Source organism: Rhinolophus hipposideros (genome assembly GCF_964194185.1).
Source record: "Rhinolophus hipposideros genome assembly, chromosome: 21".
NCBI lineage: Eukaryota > Metazoa > Chordata > Mammalia > Chiroptera > Rhinolophidae > Rhinolophus > Rhinolophus hipposideros.
Genome location: NC_138067.1, coordinates 16426873 through 16453633, shown reverse-complemented (window position 1 = coordinate 16453633; position 26761 = coordinate 16426873). Strand labels below are relative to the sequence as shown.

The following is a 26761-nucleotide window of genomic DNA, read 5'->3' as shown; positions in this document are numbered from 1 at the left end:
GAGGACTGATTTGCATCCAGAGAGAGGGGTGCTTAAGTATCATGTTGTGCTCAGAGATGCTGGGGGAAGGAGCTATTCCTGAAAATGGAATGCTTGAATAGGTTAAACCTCATGGAACATCCCAAAGGTGGAAGACAAGTTTCGTCTACAACTATGAGTGGCCATGGGCCGTGGATTTGAAAGTGTGAGGAGGGAATTTGCTCCTTCTTCAGGGGCAGACTCGTTTGCATTGAACAGTGGCAGCAGGCGGCCAGCAGGTGGCAGTGTGGGCTTGGAACAGGGCTAAGGGTTGCACCTTGAGGGTGGCACCCCACTTTGGGAGCACTTTAGGACCGAAGACTATGCTAGCGGATTCTACTTCAGTTCAAGTGGGAGGGAAGGATGACAGAGGAAGAGAACCAGCCTCTGTCAGCAAAGAGGTCAATGACCAAAATCATGGTCTTATGGAGAGCAGAGAAAGGAAGATAATTTCTGCAGAGGGGAGAAAACAACTCATTTTAGTCGAATTACAAATTTCCCCTCTTTCCTGGTAATCAAAGCCATCGGGGTGATAAACCAACTGCTTGAAAAGTAAAATGTACAGTCCCTGGTATTCCTGGAGTTAAGTCCTGAAGTTCATAGCCCGTCTTGGTGACATGCACACAGGCCAAGTCTCGGTGAAAGGATGCTATGTCCCAGTGAGGTTAAAAAAAAAAAAAAAAAAGTAACTCTTGTTAGTCACCGACTACCCAATATCTGTGTCAACAGGAAAATGACAAGGCTTCAATGGCTGCTAACTTTATGAGGAGTAACATATGTTCAGTTTGCTACTGTTTCTGTTTCCTTGCAAGTTTCAGATGGCAGAGCCAACCCAACTCTGATAATGTTACTTCTTGCAATATTTTTATTGATATTATATATTTACTTCGAACACAGAAAAGATACATTGTTGCTTATTTAGCGCTTAATCCAGGAACAAGTAAAGCTGTTCATCCTCAAACACTGATGAGTGTGTAGGGATTTCTCCCTCCCCCAGCACTCTGAGGGTTGCAGAAGCAGGATGGTTAAGAGATTTTCATCCCTGGAATGCAGTTTAAAGGCGATACAGTACAACAGACAGATATTTTTTGCCTAGAAAACAGTAAACCACGAAGGTGGACAGAACTGCTTGTAAACAAGGTCCCTCCCGGGGTGGAGTCAGGGGCGCCAGGTGCTACCGAACCTCTGGGCGGATTCCTTTCAGTTGTGCACCAGAAGCAATTCTATTTCTACAGAAAATAAAATTCACAATTGCCATCCTTGCCACCCCCCTCTTCTTAAGAAAGTGATTAGTGAATTGTTTTAGCCCTTCGTTGGAGGATTTGGTGTGGGGGAGAGGATGGATGGGGGGTGTCCTTAAAGGATGGGGGAGGGAGGCAGAGTATATTTGAGGACTCCGCTCCCTGCCGCTGGTGATGCTGGCGGGGACCCTCAAAGATGCTTGGCCGCCACCCTCTGGCAGGCTGGGTCTTCAGGAATCAGCTGTTACCTGCACCGTCTCTGAGGGAAACTACCTGAATTCATGGGCCAGGATTGGAGCCACTCTACAACGAGGCAACCCCGCACATCTCCCTCTGTGGTGCCCCTGGCAGCGAGGCTGAGATACAAACACTGGTCCTCTTGCAGTAGCATGGAGGGGCTCACATTGCCTTTACTTTGCCTCTGCAAACACCCGGGAGGGCAAGGCCAGAACATGTCAGCTCAATTCCCAACTATGAGCCACCCCCCCAAGAGGACAGCACCAACTTCTTGGGTCAGGCTCCAGCCCATTCAAGCTCAGGCCACAATGGTCATCTGGGCACGTACTCCTCTGCCTCAGAGCCTTTACCTCCTTTGAAGACACTCAGTCCGGGGTAGTGGTAGGACTGATGTGGGGACAGCTGTAAGCCACCACCACCGCATGCCCACCAGCATGCCCACCAGCATGCCCACCAGGGGCCCTGTTCATCACCTGGGGCTTGGGGTGGGGGATTCTGAGATACCTCCGCTAGCACCACCAGACGGAGGGCACTGGTTAGGGAGAGGACAGGGTGGGCTGTGAGGGCCTCCAGGTTGTGCCTGAGCCCCCAGACCCGTGGCCCTCACCGTGTAAGTGGCAGGGTGGTGATGTGGTTCTTTGCCCTGTAATTGAGAGAGAGGTACAGCGCACAGCTGAGCCTCACTGAGGCCTGTCCCACCAGGTGGGAGGACAGGCTGCCCTGTGGGGTTGAGGGGGGGCAGGCAGCTGACCTGGGACGGTCGAGCAGTTTCCGGAGAAAGAATTAGAGTTTGGGCACAGCCTGCCAGGTAAGGGCAGGGGCAAACAGGCCCGGGGGACAGCGTGGAGAAAGCCCCAGTCTCTTCTCCACCTGTATTCACAAAGTGTCGTCTACAGAGTCATAACTCACAGGCTGGGGAGGGGGCTGGAGGTCGGGAGAGCTTCATTTTTAATGAAAGCTTCACAGATGGTTGTGTGGGTGGGTGGGGACTTGTGTGCGTGCACGTGTCTGCACACGTGGGGCATATCCAGATGTGTGTGTACACATGGTGTCTCAGTGTGCATGTGTGTACACGTCGTGTATATTTGTATGCACGTGGGAATGCTGTGTGTGCGTGCGCATGCGCGTGTGCCTGGACGACATGGCTCAGCCCCAGGCACTGGCAGGGCTTGGCCAGCAGCACTTACACAATTCTCTCTGGGCTGGAGGCCAGGGCCCAGGCGGGGTTGGGTGGGCCCTGGGAGCGCCACAGCCCGAGCTCCAGACCTGGCAGTGGCAGCAGGCCCGATGGAGGGTTAGCCCCGCACACCGCCTCGTAAGAGGGGAGGGTATCCATGGAGACAGTGCGGAGGCCGCTCTGTGCCTGCAGGAACGGGCCCGGGCCGCCACTGCCGCCTGCGTCCGGGAGGCCGTCCGGCGCGGGGAAAGCGTCGCTCAGCGAGTAGGGTGGTGGCGCGTCCGTGGGGATGTACACTTGAGTGGCTCCCGGCCCCACACACTCCTCGTAACTACAAGAAAAGGGGCTCACTCAAGGCCCTGCGGAACCTGGCCTGAGGGCTGGGCATAGGGTCTTTCCCCAAGGACCGCGGGCCCGTCCGCAGTGACAGGCTGCCTGGCATGAAGGCCAGGCCTCGGTCATGCTGGCTCCAAGGAGACCCCGCTACTCCCCAGGGAGGGCCACGGCAGAGCCACTGAGCCTGGACTCGGTCCTGACTTAGCCACAACGTTCTGGGTGAACGTGAGAGAGTGTCACTGAAGGCTGGGTCTCAGATGGCTCAGAACAACAGTAGCTGCTAGTGATGAAGGATTTCCCAGGCTGGGCACTGAGTGTGGTGGTGGGAGCGACCTCAGGCTCCAGGCACCCCTGGGTCTCCAGTCACTCCAAAGTGGCCATTCCAGGTTTAGGAAGGAGTCCTTGGGGCCCCTCTAAACCCATAGATTCAGGGCAAAACACCTTCCTCTGGCCTGGGAGAGGGCAACGGCACTGCCCCTGCCAGTGCCCCTGGGGGCAGGGTGGAAGGGTAAAAAGGGTGATGGGGCAGATGTGTCTGTTCTGTCAGGCCTGAGGGGTCTCTCACTACGGAAGTGATGGAAGTCCTGACCCCTTTTCTCTTTTCAAGTACTAACTGGTGGGTAATCTGCCTGAGGGTGGCCAGCAGGACAGAACCCAAAGGTCCCCAGAGAAGAATTCCCCTGTGGGACAGGGCCACCTGATGGATGTGATGAGCCCTGTACCTGTGGATGTGCTTTGGGGACACATACTACGGAGCTGGGGCCTGCACCCTTCACCTCGCCCCTTCAGCTTAGCCTGAAAGAGCTGAGCTTTTCCTTTTCAAGTGTCTCCTGGTGACATCTGCTGAGTGACACCCTGCCTCATTGGGCACCTGTGTGGCCAGGAGGGGTGAGCAGGTGGTCACACCCTCTGAATAGATGTTTTCTGCATTGATACCATTTGGGGAGGTGTTGCTGTTTCCCATGGGGGGATGCGTGCCTACATTCGTGCCATCCTCTTATGCCCTCCTCCCCCACAAGGCCTCCTTACCCTGGCGGAGAATCTGGGTACAGGTCTTGGGGCTCTATGGCATCCATCTCCCCGTCAGAGCTGAGGTCCAAGGATTGGGACCAGTCCTCGGCAGAGCTGCAGGCGTAGCGCACCCCGTGGCTTGGGTGGCCGTACATATACGCATCAGACACTGCAGGAAACACACATGCCGCCTGGGACTCAGGCTGGAGCCCAGGAGAGTCCCCACGTGTCTACCTGAGACCACCGAGACTGTTCTCTCCAACTCACCATCTTGCTCCTCACCAAGCACAGATCCCCTCAGTGACAGCCCCAGAATGTAAGCACCAACGCTGTGTTGCGCATGGGGTACCTTTGAGGAAGCAGAGCTCGTCCTATCCTGGTGGGGCTCCCAGGGTGGTGGGCAGCCTGCCCTGGGGACAGCCCAGTACTGGGCAGTGTGTTATGAGCTTTGATAGAGGTAGTACTGAGGCTGTGGGAACAGAGCAGGCCTGACCCAGCCTGGAGGTCAGGGAGTGCTTCCTGGAGGCGGGGCTCCCAGAACTGAGCCTTGTCTAGGAATTAGCCAGGGGAAGAGGGGCAGGCCGGGCAGGCGGAACAAAATAGCTTGAACCAAGGAGGGAGGGAGAAAGAAGAGTGTGGTGTGAACAGGAAGCTTTGAGCTGTGGAGAAGGGCTGGGCCATGAAAAATGGGAGGAGTGTGTCAGGGAATGAGGGCTGCAGAGGTCTCCGTGGTCAGGCCTCCTTACCCCCCGCCCTCAACCACACGCTATTCCCATAAAGTATTCCAGGGAGAAAAGTGGCCTCTATGATGAATCCTGGTGACTCCATATATTGCATCCTCTTCTGGGCTTTTGACCACATTGGCACATCAAAGGCTCTGAAAAGTCCTGCAGCTGAGAAACACGTTGAACTGTGCTGCCCCAGCATTTGATCACAGAATCTCATTTTCTCAGACCTAGTAACACTATTTAGGAAATGCTGATGGAGCACCCTCTTCTCATTCTCCTGCTGAGGTTCAGAGAGGCTCAGTGACTTGCTGGAGGTCACACAGTGAGTTATTGGTGGGGCCAAGGGCAGCTGGATGTCCCGGCTCCTCCACCCTGGAAGCTGCCCACCTCCCAGTTTCTGGCAGGACTCAAAGTGCCTGGGGGACAGGGGGAGCTGCAAAGATGGCTGAAATGGGAAGTCTCCCCCACCCCAATGGGCTCCCAGGGGGTTTCTCCCCTCAGAGGGCCGTGCTCAATACCAAGGGTGGGGCTTGTCTGGGGCGGGGCTCATGACCTTTCTCTGAGGTCGACAGCATGCGAGCACATTCTGTAGACCAGGAAGCTGAGGCCAGGGTCACGTGCCGGGGAAAGCGTGGCGGTGGGATTCCTGCACAGTCTGTATAACGCTAAGGGCTGCTCTTCCCACTCCCCTGAGCTCTTTTTCCAACTCTTGATACAAGGGTGAGTGGAACAAATCTGAATACAAAACTATCTGCAGCTATAATCGCAGGGTTCTCTACGGACATCGAGAAAGCTCTCAGAAGGATATATTCTAAACATGTCATCAGTGGCTTTGTCTGGATGACAGGATCGTGAGCCTCATTTTTTTTCTTTATATTTTCTGTATTTTAAAGGTTTTGTGCTGTGAACACATATTACTTTTCTACCAGGAGAAAGGAACCCAATAACATATGCTGTAAAAAGGAGCTAAAATGAGATTTGTTTCCTTTTAGGGTACCAGCTGAAGGCTGGGGATTTTTAGAAGAACTTGAGGAAGAGGCTCAGGAAAGCGGTAGGCAGGAAGTGACCAGGGCCACTGGGCTCGGGGCAAGCATCCTGTCCCTGCCAACATTGCCAGGGGAGGGTCCCACCCACCCACTGTACAGGTGGCTGTCCACACCTCAGGAAAGCTGAGGCTATTTCCCGGAGCTGAGGGGGGTGGCCCTGGTGGGCAAGCCCGAGAACCAACAGGGCCACCCGCACTTGTCCAGCTCTCTCTTTGGACTGCTTTTCTTGGGTCTCCCAGAGTCCAAGCAGCTTAGGAAAACTGGGGCTGCTCTGAGGTGTTCACTTAGCTCAGACCCCAATCCTGAGATGACCCCGGTCAGTCCCAAACATGGGGGGGGAGGCAGAGTTCCTGAAGAACAGCAGGAAAGCACCCCCATTTGTACTCCCCTAATTCTTTTATTATCCTCTCTCCTTCCCTGATTTCCACATTAGCACAGACCCAAATGGTCCAGGCCTCCAGAAGCCCCCCCCTGTCTACCTCATGAAAGGTGAAATCTCTAATGCCCTTTTTTACCAAAATTCAGAACTCCCTCGGTTCATTGTTTAAACCAAATCCAAGGTTAACCTCCTTTGAGAGGCCTGGGAGAGGGGGAGAAGGAATTTGCTTCCATGAGCATTTCATGTGCTCTACCCTCCGGATCTTGTGAGAGACACACTGCCCCCTTCCTTCAGATGAAGGAAAGGACAGGTGAAGTCACTTGCTCTAAACTCCCAGCAAGTGAGAGGAGACAGGGTCAGCGAGCAGATCTGTCTCCTGAAGCTCAAGTGCTTTCCTTCCTATGGAAAGAGAATTTCATCTATTCACTCACTCACTCATTCTCAAACATTTCCTGCCTCCTGTTTCTGTGCTGGCCAGACTGCAGAAGGGGCCTGTGGGCAAACAGAGGCCAGCCCTCTTTGTCCTGAGGGCAATGGGAGCCAGGGAGGGCACTGAGCAGAGCATGGAAGTGGTCACCGTTCAGTCACTTGGTTGCCTTGTGTAAAATGCCTTGGAAGTGTTGGTGGCTGGCAGGTGGGGGTAAATAGTTAACATTCACTGAGCATCTACTCTTAGCCTAAAGCAGCGACTGTCTAACTTAGCCTTCACAATAACTTTTGGGGGTAGGTCCTGTGTACCCATTTTGTACACAACTCACCTCAGGTACACAGAGATTAAGCAATTTTCCCGAGGTCGTATAGTAAGAGAAGAAGATGAAGGTCATTTTGGACACCCTGGGTCTGGTGCCTGTGGCACCTCATGGGCAGATGTCCTGGGGACATCTGGGTGCATAGTCTGGAGTGGGGGAGAGGGCTGGAGCAGGATGAGGCTGCCCATGGGTGTAGGGAGAGGGCCCAGGGCCAAAGGTTGAGGGACCTCAATAACTCCTCTCCTAAGAGAATAGGAACCCACCCCAAAGTCTAAGTGCAGTAGGAGAGAGACCAGGAAAGCCTTGGTCACTAGAGCCAGGGGAACGGTGTGTTTGAGGACAGAAGTGCCCCAGTGCCCATAGGTCAGTGCTCGGCGCTCTGTCACTTCAGTGTCCTCCCCACAACTCTGCCCAGTGTGTTTTCCTGTCTTCCCCCGTGTCTTTCTAAGGCTCCGGGCAGCCCTCCCCACGCACCTCCAGGTTGGAGGAAGGTGTGGGGGGCATTACCACCTCCAGGCCCCTGCTGAGGCCCCAGGGAGGTGCCAAGGCCAGAGCTGAGGAGGGAAGTGGGTAGGGAAACGAGAACCCCACAGAGGGGTCCCCGCAGTAACAGGACACAAGGCTGCTGCAGGTCAGCATGGGGTAGCAGAGGCCTGAGTGCAGACTTGGTCTGGCTGTCACTTCTTGTCACCCCACCAGCTAAGCAGTTCAGGGCCTGGGCCTTGTTCATGTGGCCATGGTCTCGGGGCCCCACCGCAGATTCAGGAGGGATGGGCCTGCCCTCAGGCCCATCTCTCTCCTGAAGGCCATTGTCGACCTTCCAAACCTTAGCTTGGCAAATACTGTGGGCCCCTCTCCCATGCTCTACATACCAGGCTCAGGCTTGGGGACTTCCACGCCATTCAACAAGTTGCTTCAGTTCCCCAGTCTTTTACAAGATGGGCTAACACGGTACTTGCTGTGAGGATGAAGTGAGGTGGTTCCTTTCCTTGCCCACTGAGCACCTTTTCTGGGTGGTTCCTGTGCGGGGCTGTGGGCCCAGCTGGAGGAGAGCGAGCTATGGAGGCCCTGCGCTCACGGATGAAACACAGCCGTCCTGTGACGGGGCATTGATGGGGGCATGGGTACAATGCCAAGGAAGTACAGGGAGCGGGGAGCCCACCCAGCCTGGGAGGGGTGAGGAGGGGCCCGGGAAGCTGCCCAAAAGAGGTTGCATCTGAGCTGGGCCTGGAAGGACAAGTAGGCTTTTGTCACTTGGGGAAGAGCATAGGGAAGAGCATTTGCAAAGGTGCAGAGGTGGGAAGGAGCCTGAAGGAGGGGCTCTTCCAGTCCTGTAGGAGGAAAGACCTGGCGCGGCCACGGCTCTGGAGCCTCCGGATCACTTAATCTGCAGTGTGGATAGCGCCCCCTGGCGTCAGGCAGTGCCACAGACCTGGTTTTCTTTCCCCTGTCTCAGGCAGAGGGCCCTTTGGGCCTGGGCATAAGCTTTTTCCTGCCATTGAAAATTGTCTGAGAATTTAATGCAATGGAGTTCCTTCCTGCTGCTTTTAGATAACTGGCCCCTTCCAAGAATGAGACAGAGTCAGGTAGGTGGCTGCATTCTGTAAAAAGTTCAGGCCGACTGGGTAGATAGATACTTCCGGGACCCGTCAGTTCAAGAATTAGCCGCCAACTCATTCACCTATCACTCATTCCATTCGTTCATCCAACCACGTATTCATTTACCCACTCATCCCATCTAACACCCCACCTGTTGATCCTCCTACCCTCCTATCTATCCATCCTTCCATCCACCCATTCCATCTATCCCTGCACTCACACACCCCCCATCTGACCGTCCATCTCCATCTCCATCCACCCACCCTTCTATCCACCCGTCCCCGCCAGCCACTGATGGATCCACTCACTCATCCCCCCCCACACCTATCCATCTCCACATGTGCCTTCCGGATTATCCTCTCATCCCTTTCTCCATCTATCACTCCATCACTCCATCCAGGCACTGTCTGGACCAGCTGTCAGTACAGCCAGCCTGGACCAACAGTGGCCGGGACAAGGGAGTAGCCACATGCCATCCCTATGACCTTCAGCCCCACTCTTGGCCAACAGCCGAGCTTCTCCTGCCACTGAGAACTCTGTGGTGGGCACCGGTGAGCTCCTCCTGATCACCTAAGACCTCTAAGATGCCTTCCCTGACCACCGTCCCCCTGCCACGGCAGAGCCGTCCCTCCCTGAGGCTTCCTGGGTGCAGTCACCATTGGACAGGAGGGTGGGCCCCTGAGTGGGCAGCAGCTTACCTTGGCCAAGCTCATACTCTTGGGAGCGGCGGCGGCGGCGGCGGTACTGGTACTGGAGTTGCTGGTTCTGCTGCTCCTGGGCCTGCCTTTCCTTGCGGAGGCTCCCCACGATGATGGTGATACAGGAGAGGATGATGACCACCCCTATGACGGCACTTGCCACCAGTACCGGAGACACAAGCAGGTGGCTGTGCTCCGAGTTCTCTGAGAACGTGGGGTAGAAGTAGTTGGTACGGTTGTATCGAGCTGCTGAGAACAGAGAGAGGACACTGAACGAGGGCACAGACACCGCCACGCACCTCCCTCCTCCATCCCTGCTGCCCTGTGAGCTATTTGTTCCTAACTCAACGGAGGATAGTCTGAGGTCATGCCCAGGGGCTCTCCCGCCAGGAGGGACATGAACAGCACCTCACCCCACTGCCTGCAGAAGCCTCTGATAGCAGGAGCTGACCTCCCCTCCTCTCATCCCCTCTCCTCCTCCCCTCTGGCCTGAGAGCTCAACTGGCTCACAGGTAAGAAAAGGAAAGCTCAGAGAGGGCAATGGACTTGCCCAAGGCCACACAGCAAATTAGTGAACCCAAGATTCAGTGCTAGACAAGGAGTCTACTCCACCAAGACACAAGGTTAAAAGGTCAGCATGACCTTACCAAGGTCTTGAGAAGGGGTTAGGGGCACACAGAAAGATGAACTGTAAGGACCAACTTTGCTGGGCTCCAACCTTGGCCACCTGTCTCAGGGGTGAAACCTACCCAGGGGGCTCCAGGGAAATCAGGCCGGCCTGGGTTGTGGGCACCAACTGACCTAGACACATGTGGTGGGGACGTTGGCTTCCCAGAGGAGGTGAAGCTGGGAGACATTCTGGGAAGGGGAAGGTCAGGCCAAGGCCCTTAGGATTGGGAAGGAACTTCTAGGAAGGGGTGTGGAGTGACAGGAGCATGGGGAGATGTAAGAACCTCCTCTAGGACTAACAGCTGGGTCACTGAGAGCCGTATGGAAGGATAAAATGATGGGGCTCTGGGGGCTGGGATCCCAGGGAGGGGTTAGAGTCAGATGGGAGCAGCCACGGCATCTGTTGCCTTGCTCAGGGATTGCTAGATCCTTGGCAGTGAGCGCCTTGGGGTGTTGCCTAATTCCCTTCCATTCAGCCGGGCAGGGATGTGGTTTTCCCCTTTCACAGATGTGTGGAATAATGCTCACTGGGAAGTGACCAGTCCTCAGTCACCCAGGTACTCTGTGGCCAAGCCAAGCTAGAACTTCCAGGTCCAGTGCTCACTCTCCAGTGTCCCCTGCCCCAGGCATGAGCCCTTCTTGAGGATGCTAGCCCAGTCTCTGGACAGCCATAGGGAGACAACTTCAGACAGTCAGTGAGCCACAGGGTGGGGGCAAGTATTCCCGGGCGCTGTTCTGAAAGGGGCCCTCCTGTTTGTCCTCCTGGAGCCCATGTCCAAGCCCCTGTTTTACATTTATTGCATATGATCACGCATAGTTTCCAGGGCTTGTGTGTGATTGTTCTCTATGTTCTCAAACTCAGCACTGGGCCTGAGCACAGCAAAGGTGCCCAAGGCCTGTATTGAGTGATTGGCTCCAGACTTGACACTAGATGGGGAAAGGGCAGTGAGGCCCTGAGCTGCCTCACGGGAATGAGGCCTGTGTCTTGGATGGTCATCAAGCAGAATGTGGATGGCCACGTCTTGAGTAGCTAGAAGAGGGCTTTTTTTCCAGCTGAGGGCCTGGATTTCTTCCATCAGAGGCTGGACTCTCAGCGTAATCTCCTCTAGGACTCTAGGTCATTTCTCTCTTTCCATCCCTTCCCAGCACTGAGTATGAGCCTCCCTCATACTCAGACCATGGCAGGGACAGGTGGGTGAAGCATGAACTTGGGGCCTTCGCCTGAGCTATGAACATGCCCTGCCAGCAGTTCTGGCCATGCTGGGGGCTTTTGCTTCCTACTGAGCTTTGACAAGAGGGGCTGCTCTAGAGGCCGTGTGTCTGGACCAGTATGTCCTCATAGCCTGAAGTCCAAGCCTTTGCTTGCTGATGTTCATGGTAAGCTGCTGCCTTGCGGGGGCATGTACTGGGGAGAGGGAGCTCTCGTTGGCTTTGGCTAGGCACGCATGCTTCCTGACTGTCTGACATGAGAATGCTGGGGTAAATGGATTTCTAGAATTCTTTGAGGGCCAAACACAGACCACTGCTTTTAGAGCCTCTACTATGTGTAGCCTCTGTGCTAAGAGCTCGTTTCTCTTGAAGCTATATTCCTACAATTCTCTCCATTTTATAGGTGAGCACACTGAGGTCCAAAGATATTAAATGGCTAACCCACAATCGTACAGACAATATATGGCTAAGCCAGGTACTCTCTGGGCTGAAGTCTCTCCACTAAATCATGAGGAGCTGGAAAATGTATAACAGCAACAGTACAGGAGATTCCGGTCAAGATGTCAGAGTAGCTAATGATGATAGATTGAAGATTTTGGATCAGGAAAATGGTGTGATAAAAACTACTGTATTTCCTTGTATCCTACCTAGTGCTTTGTACATAGGCAGTACTGAAACATAAATATTGACTAAAAAAAAATAATGGCACAGAAAGCGGGAGAGAGGATAGAGTCATAGAGGAGTAACTGAAGTAACTCAATTCTCACTGGAATTAACAATATAAATATGAAGTAGATTGTGATACATTTATGTATAGTAGGCCCTAGAGCAACCACTAAGGAAATAACTCAGACAAATATAGTGAAAAATCATTAAAGGAATTAAAATATTACAGTAGAAAATATTCATTTAAAGTAAAAAGGAGAAATAGAGGAACAAAAAAGAGACATATAGAAGACAAAAAAAAATAAAGTGGCAAATGCAAATCCTAATACATCAATAATAATATTAAATGAGAATTGATTGGTCAATCCAATCCAAAGGCAGAGATTGTCAGACTGGGTAAGAGGCAAGATCCAACTAGGTTCCCAAGAGCCTCACTTGGGAACCAATAGGTTGAAAGTAAAAGGATGGAAAAAGAGATACCATGCAAATAGCAACCATAAGAAAGTTGAATGGCTATACTAATATCAGAAAACAAACAAACAAAAAATGTCATTAGAGATAAAAGGGGCATTTTAAAATGATAAAAGGGTCAATCCATCAGGAAGTTATAACAATTATAAACATAGATGCACCTAAGAACAGAGTCCTCAAAATACATGAAGTGCAGGCTGGCAAATTGAAGAGAGAAAGAAAATACAATAACAGTTGGAGACTTCAATATTCCATTTTCAACAAGGTATAGAATTTGGTTTCTTTGCTTTTTGATGGGTTGTAACTGCTTGAGTTTTTGATGAAGTGCCAGCCTCTCATTTTTATTCCCTTGGCTGTCAGCTACCCTAAGCTAAAGTTTTCATTTTTCTTTAATACCCACAGATGAAAGGTGGAAAAGTGAGGCTTTTCTCCATCTATTGCCCAGACAAAAAGGATCAGTTTAAATTGTCCAGTCTGACCTCAACTTAGCAGATATCTAGTGCTTAGCTGACAAATATATAGCATGCCTGCCATCATTTCCTAAGTCTATGCCAATGGTGCACCTTATGAATGGACAATGGTTCTCTTTCCTGTTCAGCCCAGGAGGCAGCCTCAGTATTCTTTTCAATACCGTACTCCACACAGTGATTATGTCTGGTCAGGAAATGGAGCTTTGGGCCACCACTCCTCTAGTGTGACCACAGTCCTCCATGTTTCCACTCCCGAGCTAATGGCCAGGGCTTTGGCTTGGACTAGAGCTGAGCCAGTGGTCTCACTGATACTGCATTATCTCTAATAAGTGACAGGCAAGCTAACTGTCCAACCAATGTCATCATCTTCCTCTTTGCCATGTGGCCTCTCACCTTGGAAGCAAAGAGCAGGATTTGGGAGTGTCAGGGCCATCAGCCCTCCTAGGGGAAGGGAGGGGTGTATGGGTCCACACTACTCTGGACTGTCCTGTTCACTGTGTCCCAGCTGTAGCAATGGCTTGGGACACACTGGTCACCCAGTGACCTAAGGCTACCAGAAAGCCGGCAAGTCTGCAGGTGCCCAGCATGAAAACCTAGGGTTGAATGTGTGCGTATGCTTGTCCTGCTCAGCATGGTGCCAGCCCCCACAGGGTCACCTTGAAGACACCCGTCCCTCCACCAGCCTCACCCTCCCAGTAGTGCCAGGATCATTACCAGCCAGGCATGGAGAGGGCATCACCCACACCTGCAGAGCCAGCTGGTTGAAAAATTAATCTTCTAGTCACTATGACCAACAGATGTATGTGCTGCTTTAAATTACGAGGGAAACTCTTCCAGTTTCCAAACACAGGGCCCATTTTATCAATCAGATAAATATGATTGCAGAGAAATAACATGATGACAGTCCCCTTTCCCACCCCCCGCCTCCCTGGCCCCTGCACCAGCTGTGGCAAGGACAGAGGCTGAAGCAAGCTTTGTCTGTATCCTGGACTTTCTTCCCAAGCCTCTTCTACAAAGGCGCCCAGGATCAAAAGGAAATTGTATCTCAAAATACCAGCTCTTCCCTGAGCTGCCACCCTCCCTCCATATACCAGTATGAGGAGCTCCCACATGCTGAACAGCTGCTGTGTGTCCTGCACTGTGTTCGGGCCTTCTTACACTATTATTTAATCTTGATGACCTATATTGTGATCCCTAATTGACAGGCGGGGAAACTGAGCCTCAGAGAGGCTAAGTACCTTGTCCAAGGTCAGACAGTGCACGGAGGGACAGGGTCACTGAGTAGCCGAAGCCCCATGTTCTCAGCCAAGATGCTATTCTGTGGCTACCAGACACTGTCCACGGGATCTTGCTAGAGCAAAACGGTTTTGCTTTTTTGATATTGCTAAAGTAAAATGCTCTTATCCCTAAAATGATGCTTTGCCTCTTCTAGGCCACTTCACATGTAATCCGAACCAGCCGTGACCTACGGCTTACTCAGGCTGAAGGTGTATCAACAGCTGCACATTGCTGATCAGACACCAAGATTCCAGAGAAGGGAGCCCATGTGTCGCAGGAAGAGATGGACAACGGACAACGGCAGGCAGGTACATAGGATGGAGGTACAAGCACTCTGGGGCTGGGGAGGGGACAGAGATCCTGTTCTGTGTGATTTCTATCTCTGCATCTGACAGATGTTGGCATGGTGTGGAGATTTCTCCAAAGAGGAACAATGGTGATACTAGAAGGGGCTCTTGCTGACTGGGCCTTAGCCACCCATCAGTCAGGCGACCAACCCTTTACGTGCACACCCTTCTCATGTAATCCTCACAGCAATGTGAGTGGTAGGTATTGGCTTTCCCCCATTTTACAGATGGGGGAGCTGAGGCACAGAGCTAAAGTGATGGAGCCAGAACTTAGATCCAGTTTGCAATCCCAAAAGCTTAACTCCTCTGGTTGTATATGGACTGAGAGCCCTTGCAGGGCAGGGCCTCAGTTCTCTGTATCGTGTCCCTGTCTCCCCAAGGCCAGAAAAGAAAGGAAGCTCAGGAGCCATCTGAATAGCACCAAGGGAAGTCAGGGGTGAGCTGCTCTGGGTGCCTGAGTGTATTCTGCGGAGTACAAAGGGGCTGCTCTCAGGCCTTCTCATTCACGCACTGGCCCTTCCTTCCACCCATCACTCACCTCCTACCCAGACAGCCAACCAGCCAGTCCAACCCTGGGGTCCACAGATGTTTACAAACACTAGCAGACTGTGAGAATGGAGGAGATGCTTCCATTCAGGAGAGTAAATCAGCTCTTAACTGGGGAGTCTGCGTGTGGGGTGGGCACCAGATCAATGATAAATCCGTCTGGCCAGTTCCACCATAGAAGAACCTTGCGGCTCCTGGTAAGGGCCGGGTGCTTTTGACAAACCAGGAGAGAGGTGGGGGCAGAGTTTGGAGGGGCTGGCAGGGGCCAGACCATGAAGGATCTTAAGGTCAAATGAGGAGACTTTCCTTTATCCCAAGGGCAAACAGAGACATGGAGGGGTGCTGTCAGTACTTTAGGAGAGCCCTCTGGCTGCAGAATGGGGGGCAGGGTGGGAAACAGGCCAGTGAGGAGGCTGCTCTGAGGGTCCACATGAACACAGACTGGGGTGAAGGAGGCTGAGCCCCACAGCCCCCACACTACGCAGAGCTGGGCAGGGAGAGAGGGCTTGGGTGAACTACTGGATGGGCAGAATGCCGCCGCAGCAGAGTTCTGCTGCCCCTGCAGTTTGAAGCTGCCTGAGCAGGCCTCAGAGACAGCCCTGGTGCTATCCCCACTCTGCAGATGGGGTCCCAAGGCTTTGGGGGCTGTTGTGGTGCCTGGGTCTATGGGCCTCTGCTGTACCAGGCAGCAGTCTTGTGCCCCCAGACTTCTGGTCCAGGGCTGGGACTGGGAGCGACAGTTGAGTCAGAAGGCTCTACATGACCCAGGCCTAGATGTGGGGTTGGGTCTTGGGCTTGCTTATTCTCTGTGCAAATGCCATTGTCACCCCCATTTACAGATGAGGACACTGAGTCTTAGTTGAGCTGAAGTTTTCCTACCTAGTTTTGTGGCAGATCTAAGATTTGAACCGAGGCCTGTCTGATAATTCATCAAATAGTGGCATAGAGCAGGGGAAGAGAACAGGACAGACCGGGCTGGGGCTGGGAGCTAGGAGAACTGGCTTCTGTTTCTGATTCTAGCACTCACTCACTGTGTGACCTTGGGCACGTCCCCTGTCCTCTCTAGACATGTTCATTACCTGTCTGAAGACACACTTACTCTTGCACCATTCTCTTTCCAGGGTAGGTGAATGAGTCTGAGAAAGGTGGGCAGGGGTTGAGAGCCAGGCCTGTGTTTAGGGAACCTGGGGAACATGCAGGGAAACTGAGGCAGACCATCACTACCAAGTTCTTGCTGAGTAGAGGATGCAGGCAGCTCCACAGTCACTCTAGGCACAAGGAAGCCTGAAGCTACCTGAGGAGCACTGACAAAGGGACCTCTAGTCCACTCCCTCAGGGGTGCTGGCTAGAGGGAGCAGGGGGCAGGGGCGTGGGGCAAGGACTCAGATCTGAATGATGGCTCCTGTCACAAAAATTTCTGAAGACATTTGTCACTTCCCTGGCAAGTCAAGCCTCAGCAGTGCACATCTTTCTCCACGTTGAAACTACCAGGATGAGGGAATATGGTGAAGAGGATTCAGGCCCCATCTTTCCTCGGCTCACCATTGGCAGGTCCCAGCCTCCTAGCAAGGATGTGGAGAGAGCCTGAGACAGGGGACATGGCAGGGCAGGCTTACTTGCTTAGGTACTTCTCAATATCCTCCTCGGATTTTTTTGGGCTATCTCTCAGCCCACTTGCTGACATCCATTCTCTGGTCACCAGGAGACTGTGATGGAGAGATGTCATAGTGCTGGGGGCAGGTCAAGGACAGCTACCAGAGGGGCCTGGGTCTTGAAGGACAAACCAGCAGGAGAAGATCAGGGGAGGGAGGAAGGAGCATGGGCGGGAGTACAGAGGGATGAGGTCCCAACAGAGTTCAGGAAAGGGGGAGGTGCTCCTGGGGTGAGGCTGTGGGGTGTCACCTTGATGGCAGCTGAACACTGGGATTCTAGGGGTGAGGAAAAGGTTTTTTGGTATTTAGGCTTCTTCACAATGGGGTTGAATCTCTATAAGAAGTCAGCAAATACCATGTCAAGGTTGGCTGACATCTTTTACTTGGCCATTTGTGGCATTACGAGTGGGGCAGGTTACAGTAGAAAGGAAGATTGGAATGGGAAGTCATTTACCTATTAATCAATCCTCCATAAATTCACTCAACCAATCATCCACCCATCTATTCAGTCATTCATCTATCCATACATGCATACATACATACCTACATTCAGTAATCCACACATTCATCCACCCACTCATCAATAATCAATACTCACTAAGTGCTTAGTCCATCCCTGAACATGTGCCAGACACCAGGAACATGGATATGAATCAGACTAAAACGAACCTCTCAGACGGTGGAAGGCAGGAGGTCCCACACAGGTGCCCCAGTACTGAGAAGGGAAGTCTTGTTATATCATGAGGCTCCCTCCTCTCATTTCATGCAGAGTAGTTCTGCTTCCATCTGTTTCATGTATCAGAGTTAATAAGAGAGTGCTCCACTACCAAGTAGAAGATTTTCAACCACTGCACTAAAATATAACTGGAAAAATATAAGTGACCACCCACAGGCCTTTCACGATTCTATAAATATAAGATGAAAGTGATTTATTCCACTATTAAGATAATTCTGCCACCTAAATAAATTCACTAAAATTAACTCACATGTACCTCCATAATCAAAATTCTATGCGTACTGTTATGTTGCTATTCACTAAGGATTTATCTTTGGTTTGATGAATAATTTATTTATTGACTGGAAAACTCACTGAAGCAGTATCACAAATCACTTTCCCCTATTTCTACAGAAGAAATGATGAACTGGTTGACATTACAGAACCAAGCCATGACAGAATTAGACTTTCCACTTAAACCCACACCAAATTCTCATGTTCTTTCTAGAATCATCACTGACCCTGACCTCCTTTTCTCTCCTCTTCCATCACTACCTAGCGTTGGCTCTTAGGCGACTTTCCACAAAGAACACAGGTTTTTGTAACATCAGCGGAGTCACTGTGCATGCTTGATGAGTAGGAAATAGTGGAATTGTGTTGAGAAACAGATGCAGGGGGGCTAGCTTGGCCCACCTATCAGCTAGGGGATTAGCTTCCACACCCCAGTTTGCATTACGAGACTAAAAATCATGGCTTGAAAAAACGACTATTTACAACATGGACTTTCCAGGAAGTTCATGAATAATTGATATATAAAATGTTAAATTCATGAATGATGAAAATTATCATCAGCTATCTCACTATAAGTTAGACCAGCCTAGAGCCAGTTCTTGGGCCACAGTGACTTTTGCTTTCACAGGTTCTGATTCTGGAACATGTTAAAGGCAATGGGATTTTGTTCTCTGCTCCACAGAGATTCACTCAGCTCCCAGAATTTGTAAGGGTATATGGGAAACCAGCACCAGGGCAACAGTGTATTAAAAATAATATAGCATAAGTAGAGAGGGCTCATTTCAAGAATGCAAGGATGGTTTAAGTGCTGGAAATCTATTAACATAATATGTCACTTCAGCAGGTTGGATGAGAAAAACAAGTAGACTAGGCAAAGACAGATATAATAGTCCTCCCTTATCTGAAGTTTTGCTTTCTGTGGTTTCAGTTCCTGTGGTCAATAGCAGTCCTAAATATTAAATGGAAAATTCCAAAAAGAAACAATTCATGTTGTAAATTGTGCACCGTTCTGAGTCGCGTGATGAAATCTTATGCCATCCTTCTCTGCCCGCCTGGGGTGTGAATCATCCCTGTGTCCAGGGTCTCCCTGCTATATGTGCTCCTGGCCTGTTAGTCACTTATTAGCTGTCTGGGCTATCAGATTGACTGTTGTGGTATCACAGTGTTCAAAGAGCCCTTATTTTACTTTATAATGGCCCCAAAGGGCAAGAGTAGTGATGCTGGCACGTGGTTCACAGAACATAGGTTCTTAAAAATATTGTGAGGTACTTGGGGACAAGCCCTTTATCTCCCCAACCCCCAAGATTGCTTCAAAGCCCTGAGCTGTTTTGGGACCCAAACCATCACAGGTCTTTTATTCACCAACATTCAGTATCCTGAGAGGGTGAATGTCTCTAGGGTTCTCTGGGGACAAGTGTCAGTCCTCAGCCACCTTCCTCGAGGGCAAGTCCAGAGCTCCTCCATCAGAACTGACCTGCATCTTTCCTTAGGTTATGTAAGACACAGACAGTTCTGGGTTCAAATCCTAGTCCTGCCTCTAGCAGGCAGTGCCCTCTGAGCAATTCACTTCTCTGATCCTCTATCACTTCACTTGTAAAATGGAAGCAGCCATCTCTGCTACGAACTAATCAGAACACACTGCCTGGTAAGATGCCTGACACACAGTAGGTGCTCAACAGATGACAATCAAACCTTCAAATTGTAAAAATATCCCCTAGACATAGGTCTAAATGTGAAAGGCAGAACAGTAAAGTTTCAAGAGGAAAACATTGGAGAACATCTTCATGACCTTGAATTTCTTAAGCAGGACGCAAAGGTACTTACCAACCATAAAAAATTGACAAATGAGATCACATACTAAATTATATTAAAATAAAGATGTTTGGTGGGAGTTTGGGCTTCGAGGTGGGCAGTGGGCCATGGAACTTCATGGCCCACTGAGATGAGAATGGGGTCAAGGCCATGGCCGGAGCAAATGGAAGGTTTTAAAAGAAGACTTTCTAAGTATTAGGTTGGGGCAAAAGTAATTGCGATTTTTGCAATGTTTTTTTAACCTTTTAAATCGCAATTACTTTTGCACCCACCTAATATATTCATCATTTGCAACCTGCCCCAGGACACTGGGAAATACTTTCCACGGAGGTATCTGTATAGATGCCTGGAAGTAGTTAATGGATCCCAGGACACAAAACAGTCCTTCTTGATATCTTTATGGAATCGTCTACTTTTCACAATGAGCTCTTTCGCTCTAATGGGTTTGTTCTGTGTGGAATGCCCAAGAGAGTAGTTGCGCCATCAATTATAGCAGTTCAATGTCAAGCAATATTAACAGACTATAATATGTCTCGGGATGATACAGGAAAACTAATTTTGAAACCGAGGCCTCATGTTCAATGAAGGAACCTAAAACAGCCTTTCTTCAAACAGTGATAAGTAAAATGCCCTGCAGGGTTCCTTTTCAGTCTGAAAAAAATGCAAGGCTTAGCAGCAGCTGATAGAAAATGTGTGACATTCACTTAGGCTGTCTTTTGACGATGACTCCCCTTACCAGTGCCTTGGTACCTCTGATTACCTACGTTTCCGTATTAGCGTCACGTTAGTACTTCTAATCCTGCAAAGACTTTTGCAGTCGAAGTACAGTTCTTGGTTACTCCATTAGAATTTAGAAACAGACCCTCGTTCAAGTTTTTATCATATGATTTTGCATTCTACTCTAAATCAAAGCCAATGTTGAACAAAGGGAAAATAATTGTGCACACCTTTCTCCTCTTGCATGTTTCATCAGCTTGCCGTCCCCATGGCTCTTGTGAAAAGACAATGAAAAAGCTGGGCCTTTCATTCTTGTGCACTTAAAAATATCCTACTTCAGGTGAAACGTTGGATGTGCTAAGACTGAGCAGAAACTGATATTGAAATGATAGGTACACATTTGTTAAGCCAGCTACGGAAGTTCAGCCACTATTGTGGTTATACTATTTAGCGCAGTGTTCTTATTTAATGCTCAGTGTAATTTATATTTTAAAAGAATTCAAAGAACACGCCACAGGTTTCTGAATATTCAAATTCAGTTATAAATCACATATTGTCTGGGGATTTGATAGTCATCTTGTTTTAGATAATTGGATTTTACGCTTGGTAGATAGGCAGTATAATTTCCAGTGCGCTAGTATTGCACAGGTGTAAGTGATCATTTTAGTCCCTCACAAGGACAACAAGGGAGCAATGCCACAGTACTACTATTCTCATTGTTTAAAGAGTGTTGGTGACATACTGCACGTGTATAACAGCCACATGAACTATAATACTCCTCAATCTACTGAGATCACTCTCGATATTTTAATGTGTTGGAGGTACCTTTCTACCTGGACAAAAATATGAGATTTTTGAAAAAGTTGAAATTATTTCATGAGCAATCTTTTAAATTTCATTTAACCTAAACCCTGAAATTTCACTAATAGACAAAAAACTCTTTAAGAAGGCTGCCATCCAACTTAAAAGCTTCCCACCTTGGCTTTCACATTTATGAAATTTTATTCTTTGAGGTGTAACAGTAAAATCCTCTGCTCCTAAGAAGTCCAAGAGGGTATTCCATTATCTTACATTCTATATCATTTTATTTTCTGTTTAATAATTTCTATTTAAATTTTGAAGTTAAATATGCATAAAGTAAATACATACACAAATTAATAAATATTTTTTATGTAAAAATTAAGAATAGCTGTTAATCCAAAGACACCATTATGAGAGTGAAAAGGTATCCACAAAGAGGGAGAAGACCTTCGCAATAATATATCCAACAGAGGACTCATATTTAGGATGTAGAAAGAACTCCTAGAAATCAATAACAAGACTCGATAGAAAAATGGGCAAAAGACGTAAAGAATCACTTCACAAAAGAGGATATCCAAGGTGCTAGACTATATTTAATAACCAGAGAAATTCAAATGAAAGGCACAAGGTGCTCTCTCTACTACTTGCCAGAATGGCTAAAATGAAGAAAGCCAGATAATACCAAGTGTTGGTAGGATGAAGAGCAACTAAAACTCTCAAACATTGCTGGTGGGGGTATGAATTGTTACAGGTACTCTGGAAAACTGTTTAGCTCTATCTTTTAGAGCCAAAGATACACACGCCCTATTACACAGAAATTCTACTCCTAGGTGGAATGCATTCTTCCAACAGAAATGCATCCATATGTTCACCAAAAGCCACATATTAGAACTGCGCGGCTCAATGTGGTAGCCACTAGTCACATGTAGCTACTTCGATTAATTAAAATAAAATGAAAAATTCAGTCCCTCCGGTGTACTACCCACATTTCAAGCACTCAATAGCTACATATGCCTGGTGGCTATCATTTTACACAGTGAAGATGCGAATATTTTCATTATCAGAGAAAGTTCTATTAGACAGCCCTGTACTAGAGTGTTCACAGCAGCACTATTCATTCATAGCCCCAAACTGAAGACAACTCAAATGTCCATTAAAGTAGAATGGATAAGTTATTTGTGGTATACTCACACAGTGGGATACTACATAGTAATAAGAATAAATGATCTACAATTGTGCTCAGTAGTTGGCGTGAATCTCACAATGCAATGTTGAGCAAGAGAAGCTGTATGTTCAGTTTGTGAAAAATCATTGAGCTGTACACTGATGATTTGTGTACCTTTCTGTATGTATGTTCTATACAGTGGTGTGCTGGTAAACCAGCTTTCAAAAAAAAGGAAGGAAGGAAGGAAGGAAGGAGGGAGAGAGGAAAGGAGGAAGGTAGGGAGGGAGGGAGGGAGGAAGAAAAGTAGGTCCCTGATTTATGGTGTTTGCCAATTTTCATAGTGTAAATACTCCAAGAATTTCAATACTCCAGAATTTCAAGCTGGCTACTAACAGTTTAACAATGGCTCAGGAAACTCCTGAACATTTAACTATTGACTCTTGTGAGCTGGTATTTCTACTAAACAAACACATAGCAACAACGAAAAACAACTCTAGAGATCCCCCAGAAAAGGAATTCCTCAGTTCTCACTCCAGATGTTCAGAGAGTCTCCTTGTATCTTGGGACACAGAGGAGAAAGGGCTGCAGAAGCAGGAGGGGAGGGGTTTGCTGGTCTGACTGGACCCCGCCTCCAGGTGAGGCCTAGGGGGACAAGGTTGTGACAACCTTTCTGTTTTTCAAGTTGTAGCTTGGGTCACCATTTTTCTTGCAAAAGAGGGCTGCTCTTTTTTCTGCATCTTCACTGAGAACAGGGCAGTGGGCTCCACGTGGAAAGAGCACTTTATGTGGAGTCAGGCTGGGAGCTGCAAGGTTTCAGCCATGAACATGCTTTGTGCCCTGGTCAGACCTCAATCTGCATCTCACTTTCTGTGCCTGTGGTATGAGGCAGTTGAGGTAGAGTCGCAGGGTAAATCCCAGAGGGTCAGCGGATGACTTGTTTGTTACATTCTATCTACAAGATAGGAAGAACCTGTTTTCTTGAGTTATCCCATCATGTGACGCGCTCTGGAGAAAGGCTGGCCCCTGATGAGAGCCTATCAAATGCTGCCTTTCAGCACTAACCTGGGGCTGGCTGGGAGGGAGAAAAAGATGTGATCTGCCTTCAGAACAGTCTTGGGGGGACCCTGCAGGAATGACTGACTGAGTTCTGCAGCTCTCGCTGTGGGATTAAAGAGCCAGAGGAGAAAGAAGAGAAGAAATCCTTATTGAGCACCAGTCACGTAGAAAACTAGGTCTCATCCCATTTTACAGGTGAATAACTGGAGGCCTGGATGATGTAAGTGCATTTACTCCACTGGTGTTTGAACCTGTGTCTTTCAGCTCTGCTTTTACTGCATTAGGCTACATCCACACCCAGTCCCCACACTTATCCCCACTCCTAGGGGGTGCAAGTGTCATTCAGCTGCTGAAAGGCCTGGGGTATGGGCAGAAGAAAGCTCTGGAATGATGGAATGACTCTCTTGAGCAAGGCCTGGAGGTCACCTACAGACATGGAGTCCATGTCGGATCAGGTGGGAAGACGAAGCAGCCCTAGAAGCTGATGGTTTGAGGACTAATGGGGGACATGCTGTTTTGATTGCAGACAGAAGCAAGTAGAGGGAAATCTGGGAGGCAAAAAATGTATTCAAGCTCCCAGAGGGACCAGTGTGGGCGCTCTGGGCTTGGACCCAAAAACTCTGTTTTTGAATCCTGTCTCCTCGTCCAGTGGTCCCTGGGTCCACGGGGCATGGGACTTCTGCCTTGGGGCCCCTTTCTCCTATCTGGAAAGCATGCAGGCCTGCACACTTCTGCAGGAACAACCAGCCTTTCCCAGTCACCCTGGGCATAGTTCCAGGTGCAGGCAGAGCTGAATTTGGGGGTAGCTAATTAGGGTAGCTCTTGGCAGAGAAATGGCAATGTCATTACACATTCTCATTTGTAAGTAAATCCTCCCCAGTGCACTTGGCTTTGGGATGCCGTGAGAGACAACTCTGGGGATCGTGCTTTCCTTGGCAAGAATTCTAGACGCGGACACCATTCTGCCCTCCACCAACCCAAGCTTCAGTTTCTACATCCTTCCCTTTCCTACACTCTCTGGCTGTGGCAGAGGCGGCGGCACAGTGGTCCAGGTGATGACAGTAGTGCCCTGGTCCAGGGCTTTAGCGGTGGAGGTGGCAAGGTGGGCTCAGATTTGAAGGCGAAACTTAGGATGTGTAGATTAATTGGATTTGGGGTGGATGAGAAGGAGATCAGTAAAAAGTGACAAACGTTGGGTCCTGAGCATGTGGAAGGACTGAGCTGCCGTTTACTGAGGTGGGGAGGATGATGGGCTACTTTGATGGGGGACTGACTATAAGTCAAGATTTCAGATTCTGACATGTTATATGTGAGAGGCTCTGCAGACATCTGAGTGGAGATACGGGTGGACAGCAGGATATATGAGTCGAGTTCTGGGAGAGTCTGGAGCTGAGATGTAAGTTTAGGGACTGTCACTGCCGCTCAGTGCCACGAGGCTGGAAGAGATCACCCAGGGAGCTCACTGCCAGGGGACGCCGAAAGGCAAAAACTTTGCCAGCTGGGAGTGCTCTGCAGGGGCTGGGGGGTAGTGCTACTGCTATTACTACTACGTTAAGTGCTCAAACCGAGGTGGATGCCTGCTTACCAGGGGCTCTCATGTGAAATGATTGTGCATTTAAAATTAAGATTAGCCATCACTACAGTCAGACTGTGCTAGATAAGAGAACTCTGAGGAGGGGCCGCCAGGACATCCTTGGGGACATGATGTCCTGCTGAAGGGCAGACTCCCCATCCAAGGGGTGGGGGTCAAGGAGTGGACTTGACTCAACCTGGTCCTTTCGTCCAGCTGTGGTTTAGCTAAAATTGAGCCCTGCAAAGACCCACGTGAAACCCCACAATTTTCTAGCTGTGTCACCTAGAGTAGTTTTTTTATGTCCTTGAGCTTCAGTTTCCTCATGTGTCAATTGGACACACTGACCCCTTCCTTGCAAGGCAGCTTCAAGGAAGCAAGGAGGCCATGTAGAGAAATGAGCATAAGGCCGTGTAAATGCTTTACCTGTGAAATCTCCTTTGATCCCCACAGTACCCCTCTGAGGTGGACACTCTTATCAACTGCCACTGTACAGATGAGGAAACTGAGGCTCAGAGAAACATGATTAGCCGAAGTCGCTCCTTCCATTCCTCTGTCCACTTCTAAGTCAGACCTCAGCAAAAAATGGACAAGGGTTTCATTCCATGGGCAAACGACCATTGGGTAGAGCCTGCACGTGTTTAGAGAGAGTCTGAAGTTGCACCCAGGCTGAGTAGGAAACAGTGCTGCAACTGAGTACTGACATCTGCTCTGGGCACAGAAGTGGTAAACGATGGCGTGTGTCCCATCATTTGCCCTTCTTGCCCTGGAGTCCTTCCTTCCGTTGATAAGTAAGTCTCTGCAGAGGTAACTGTTATAATAATGAGCAGAGCAAGCAGAAAGCAGTAGTATCTGGTCCAAACCCCAAATTCATTTCCAAAGTCCCTATCTGTCTCCATTTTCCCTGCTCTAAAGACTTGGGTAATACTAAGCATTGTAGGGAGAGGGTGATCAAAAGGACAAGAGTGTCATGTTTCTTGAGCATCTCCTCAGCCTGGCACCAAGCGAGAGTCTCCTTGGAGCACGTCAAATCTGAGCATCAAACTAAAAGTTTCTTATGTCTATTTCTATTTTATAGATGAGCAAATTGAGATTTCTAGATCGCACAGTTGGTAAGGGTCAGTGCCAGGTTGTACTTGAACCCAGGTACTGTCTACCACCTCACATTGACTCTGAGGGAAACCTAAGCCCGGCTCTGCCCGGCTGTGATTCTTGCCAGCCTGCGGGCAGCCTGTGAGCTTAGCAGAGACTCCTGACTTCTCTGTGGGTCAATGGGTGCTACCTTCTGCCCTCCTTCCTGCTTTGCTGCAGGTTCAGTCTCCCCTGGGGCCTCTAAGCCCCTCCTCCCCCTGGTCTGCCCCCCCACCCCAACCTGAGGGTGTCAGAATACCCCCACCTCACAGGAAGCTCTGTGGAGCTGCCATCTGCTAATGGTAAAGAAGAGGTTGTAAAGCATCTGTTCTTGGAGCCTGGGTCCTGGGGGAATCCTGGGCCACCCTGCCCAGCTGGGGCCAGATGGAGAAGCCTCCCACGCCTCCAGCCTTCCTGAGGAGCAAGACTGGTCCCCCTCCTTCTCACTCAGTGCTTAAGGCTGGAAAATGGCTCGCAGGCCTGGCACTTGCTGGCAGAAGACCCGACTTCCCTCTCGCAGCCACATGGGCAGAACTCCTCTGGGCTTCCCTGCCTTCTCTTTCCCTGTTCTTGCCTCCTCCCTCTGCCTTAGTCTCCTCACCTGCTGAATTGGTGGGGAGGGGTCATGAGGTCTGCTGGGCTGACTCTGTGAGGGGCTGAAATGCCCGAAGGCTGAGATGGGCTGCGGTTGGAGTGCTGGGGTGTGGGCAGTGCCTGGAAGGAGTTGGCCTAGCCTGGTCAGATTAACGCCTGCCTGACTCCCAAGAGGCCATTAGATGGACCTGCTTTACTCAGTGTCCGAGCTGTGGAAGCTGGGCAGACCGGTGCCGGCTGCCCTGCTGCCCCTGCACTGGTCGACCTTCCTCTCCCTCTCTGGACCCCCTGAGCTCTGACTTTAATCTTCCTTGGGAAACTGTGGGGCTTGTTTGTCCTTCTGGGGACTTTTCCTTTTGCCCTTCTCAATCAGCATGGGGTA

General features: G+C 49.9%; 1 protein-coding gene across 4 annotated transcripts in view; it reads right to left on the bottom strand.

The window, feature by feature from the left end:
• Positions 1–805: 805 nt before the first annotated feature.
• The window catches only part of BEAN1 (brain expressed associated with NEDD4 1), a 39024-nt gene continuing 13068 nt past the window's right edge, over positions 806–26761 (bottom strand). For 2 of the 4 annotated variants that reach the window (XM_081031580.1, XM_081031581.1), the window contains exons 4-6: positions 9220–9465; positions 4039–4189; positions 806–3004 (exon numbers count right to left, since the gene is read on the bottom strand). In XM_081031580.1, the coding sequence (XP_080887706.1) occupies positions 2680–3004; positions 4039–4189; positions 9220–9465 (722 nt within the window). In that variant the 3' untranslated portion in view covers positions 806–2679. Of the gene's footprint in view, positions 3005–4038; positions 4190–9219; positions 9469–26761 lie in introns of all 4 variants that reach the window. The other 2 variants (XM_081031578.1, XM_081031579.1) reach the window with 1 other exon arrangement.